This window comes from Eumetopias jubatus, unplaced genomic scaffold (genome assembly GCF_037043125.1).
Source record: "Eumetopias jubatus isolate StellerSeaLion01/CBP00866 unplaced genomic scaffold, mEumJub1_p1.0 scaffold_4, whole genome shotgun sequence".
NCBI classification, from domain to species: domain Eukaryota; kingdom Metazoa; phylum Chordata; class Mammalia; order Carnivora; family Otariidae; genus Eumetopias; species Eumetopias jubatus.
The window spans coordinates 3,543,489-3,547,659 of NW_028274810.1; the positions used below are offsets into that span (position 1 = coordinate 3,543,489).

The 4,171-nt window shown below is 48.1% G+C and overlaps 1 protein-coding gene across 1 annotated transcript; it reads right to left on the reverse strand.

The window, feature by feature from the left end:
• Positions 1-2,822: 2,822 nt before the first annotated feature.
• BOLA1 (bolA family member 1) lies at positions 2,823-3,756 on the reverse strand. The gene is made up of 2 exons (XM_028088256.2): positions 3,636-3,756; positions 2,823-3,306 (listed from the first exon to the last, which is right to left on the reverse strand). Exon 2 carries the CDS (start codon positions 3,301-3,303, stop codon positions 2,890-2,892), a length of 414 nt encoding a protein of 137 aa, XP_027944057.1. The 5' UTR covers positions 3,304-3,306; positions 3,636-3,756; the 3' UTR covers positions 2,823-2,889.
• Between the last annotated feature and the right edge of the window lie 415 nt (positions 3,757-4,171).

Below are 4,171 nucleotides of genomic sequence, written 5' to 3' on the forward strand. Positions count from 1 at the left end.
TGCCTACGTCTGCTTCTTTGCTGCTCCAGCTGCATTCAACTCTGTCCTGCCTGTGGGAGGGGAAGGTGGTGAGATGGAAATACTATTCTTCTCTCCCTAAACTGAAGGCCAGAATGACATGACGCGCCACATTTATTTTCTCCCTTGGCCTATCCTGACCTTTTCACTTCTGGAGACGGGAGGGTCCTCTCAGTCTCCCAGATTTGAAAACTTGGGGTAATATCCTACAACTCTGTAGCCAAAAAACTAGTAACTCGTTTAAAAAAGGGGCTAAAGTCTTGAATACACATTTCTCCAAAGACATACAAATAGCTAACAGGGATATACGAACAGCACTAACCATCAAAGAAATGCAAATCAAACCCACAATGAGACATCATTTCACACCTGCACACCTGTCCGGATGGCTATTACCGAAAACCAACCCACCCCCCAAACTCAAAACAAAACAAAAGAACTAAATGGTGTTGGTGAAGATGTGGAGAAACTGGAACACTTGCATATTGGTGGGAATACAAAATGGCACAGCTGCTATGTCAAAGAGTATGGAGGTTCCTCAGAAAATTAAAAATAGAACTACCATATGATCCATCAATCTCACTTCTGGATATTTATCAAAAGAACTGAAACGAGGATCTTGGCAATATCAGCACTCCCATGCAGCACTATTCACAATAGCTAAGACGTGGAAACAACTTAAATGTCCATCCACAGATGAGCTGATAATGAAAATGTGGTCTATACATTCAATGGAATGCTATTCAGCTTCTAGAAAATAAGGATATTATGCAGTATGTGATGACATGGATGAACCATGAGGACATTAAGTCAAATAAGCCAGTTACTGAAACACAAAGACCAAATGATCTCATTAGTTATCTAAAATAGTCAAATTCATAGAATCAAAGAGTAGAATAACGGTTGCCAGGGGTAGGGGAGGGAAGGAAATGGGGAGTTACTAACCAAACGGCATAGTTTCAGAGCAAGATGAATAAGCCCTAGAGATGTGCATGACCCTGTACCTATAGTCAATGATGCATTGTACCCTTAAAAATTTAAGAGAGTAGACCTCAGGTTAAGTGTTACTACCACAATAAAACAGAACTTAAAAAATAAAATGTAAAGGGCGCCTGGGTGGCTCAGTTGGTTAAGCAACTGCCTTCGGCTCAGGTCATGATCCTGGAGTCCCGGGATCGAGTCCCGCATCGGGCTCCCCGCTCAGTGGGGAGTCTGCTTCTCCCTCTGACCCTCTTCCCTCTCGTGCTATCTCTCATTCTCTCTCTCTCTCTCAAATAAATAAAATCTTTAAAAAATAAAATAAAATAAAATTTAAGGCCCGCCTGGGTGGCTCAGTCAGTGAAGTGCCTTTGGCTCAGGTCATGATCTCGGGGTCCTAAGATTGAGCCCCCATGCTGCTGCCAGGCTCCCTGCTCAGCGGGGAGTCTGCTTGTCCCTCTCCCTCTGCCCCCTTCCCACTTGTGCGCATGCGCTCTCTCAAATAAATAAAATTTTCAAAACAAACAAAAACTTGGGAGTGTTTCTTGAGAATAGAGCCAGCTTTCCTCCAAATCCTCTTCTGTGTCTTTTAAAGATATGGATTCCAGATTCCATTCCGTGGAATCAGAAGTTTTCTTTGGAAGAGGGGGCACCTAGAATCCACATTTGAAATAAGTTCCCATAGGAATTCTTATCTGTGAGGAAATCTGGAAACCGCGGCCTGGGGATTCCCTGGGACTCCCCCTCATTCACGTTTCTGTTCTAATCAAGCCACTTTCTGACTTTTCAAGGTAGCTCTCAAAACTCCTTCCTTTCCATTCCTACAGCTGGCCTTGACTGAAGTCAGGGTCCCACCTTCCCCTTTGATCTCTGTGCCTCCCATCTCGTATGTCACCTCACTCACACATCACTGCCAGCTCACTCTGCCCCCAAATGCTCTTTGGTATGCCCTTTCTCAAAACTCAGTGACTTCCTACTGTCCAACCAGGTGTAGTCTAAACTGTAGCTCAAAATGATCAAGATACATGTTCATCTATTTCTTTAGTATCTAGAGTCTATTGCCACATCAGGGTCATCAACGTTGTGTATCTAGACATCACTTGAGCTCCCTTCAGAAATAGGACTTTAGAAGAAGAAAAAGGGCTATATAAAGTTTTCTCCTTCTATACTCATTTTCCATGTTATCATCTTTTCACTGCCTTACTTACTGTGTTTTGGTTTCTATTTGTTTTGTTAAGGATTTTTCTGAGAAACAAAGGCAAATCCTTTTGGAAATGGACAGGCTAATAGCCAAATATTCCCCCAGTATGAAATTCAAAAGTATTTGTAACTCCTGTCTTGTCCAATCAGTCACTGTCTAGTCCAGCTTCTATGCCTTTGCTGAGCTCTTCCCCCTACCCATAACATCTTTCCTCCCCTTTCTGGTTTAAGCCTGTGCTTTCCTTTCAAGATCCAATTAGGTCACGCCCCCCAGTGAAGCCCTTCACGACTACCCTAGGCTACAGGTATCTTTCTCCTCCTAAGAACATCTGTAGCACTGATTCAACAGGCCATTAATAACACAAAGCAGTGTCTCTCCTATAATTTATCTTTTAAGGTACAGGATTATTTCCAACTCACCAGGTCTGGTGGTTCCTTAGTCATAATTTAACACGAAATGCCTGGGCAGCTTTTCCTAAACAGTAAAGGGCAAGGGCAGTGGTGAGTGATTCTACTCTTTCCTTGGGTAAGCTTGGATCTGAAATGAGTTGCTAACTCCAGAGAATATGTATGTGCTGGCTGAATGGGACCCAAGGGTCCTTATCCCTTACAAATACCAGACTGTATTGAAGGGAAGAAAGCCCGTAGTTTATTCCCAAACCATTAGAATCCTGGTCTTCCCTCTCTTGGGGCTCAGGGGGTTCCCCGAGTTTTCTTGCTCCCACCCAGGCAAGGGGGGCTCATGTCCAGTTGAGGGTTTTCCTTCCACTGGGCGGGGGTCCGTGCCTGTATGGCCAGTGCGTGGACCGGCCCAGCCAGCTCCTCAGACAGGGCAGCGTGGACCAGCCGGTGCCGTTGTAAGGCGCTCAGTCCCTCAAAGCGAGAGCTCACCACCGCCACGCGGAAATGCGTCTCGCTGCCTGGTGGGACTGCGTGGCCGCCGCTCTCGTTGCGCAGCTCCAGTACCTCGGGGTTGAGGGCCTGCTCCAACTTCATGCGAATGGCTGCCTCGACGGGACCGATGGTCCCCAATCCTGCGCTGCTCCGGGACAGACACACGCGACCGGCCATGGAGAACAGGCGCCCGACCAGCTGCCCACTCAGCATCGGCTACCGCAGAGACAAGGCCCGAGCAGAGGGTCAGGGCCTCCCACCTGGTGAGAGCCCAGTCTCACCAGCCTCCCACCCCCAGCTACATCCACACTCCGCTCCTGCAGGGCGCCCGCCTCGACTCCAGACATCAACCCTTTCGTCTGCGTGACGTGGGGGAATCTGGCCTCCCGCCGAGGGCAGCGGAGAGCCGACGAGGGGCTGGAAAGGGCCCGCGAGAGGCACATTTAGCAGGGAGTGGGCCGGAGGTTGCAAAGGCAGGGTATGCACAACTCCGGGTTTATGGTTGAGCCAGTGTCCCCTTTAAACCCAGGCTGGGCCCTTTCTACCTTCCGCTCAGCCTTGGCTGCCGCACTTGGGGATCAGGGACCCGACTCCTGAAGGTCTCGGACAAACGCGGTCGTCGCGTCCTGAGGCACGCTGGGAAATGGAGTCCTGGCTACGCGACAGTAGAATGGGCAGGCGTCACGTGATGCCCCGAGGGCTCACGGGAACTGTAGTTGGTTTTTTTTTTGGGCTGACTGGCACTTTTAGGTCATGAAGCAGAGGGATGCAAAAAATCCAGGAATTCCCGCTCATTTGGGACTGCTGTTATTTGATACATTTTATTGTCATCTAGCTGAACTCCTTTATTTTACATACAAGAAAATGGAAGCTCATTCCATTTACTGCACACATAATTACTGCGCGCAGACCAGTCCTGGAGACTGGGAAATAAAGCAGGCCCGGTCCTCGAGAAGTTTACAGTTACAGAACACTGAAGATGAACAAGTAAGCAGGCAATTACAATACCATGTGCTAAGTGCTATGATGGGACGGAGAATAGGCTGCCAAGGAATCATGTCACCCAGACCTGGGGGCGCAG

Excerpts from the sequence above, each read along its gene's own strand:
- BOLA1 (XM_028088256.2), bottom strand. The coding sequence starts at position 3,303 with ATGCTGAGTGGGCAGCTGGTCGGGCGCCTGTTCTCCATGGCCGGTCGC.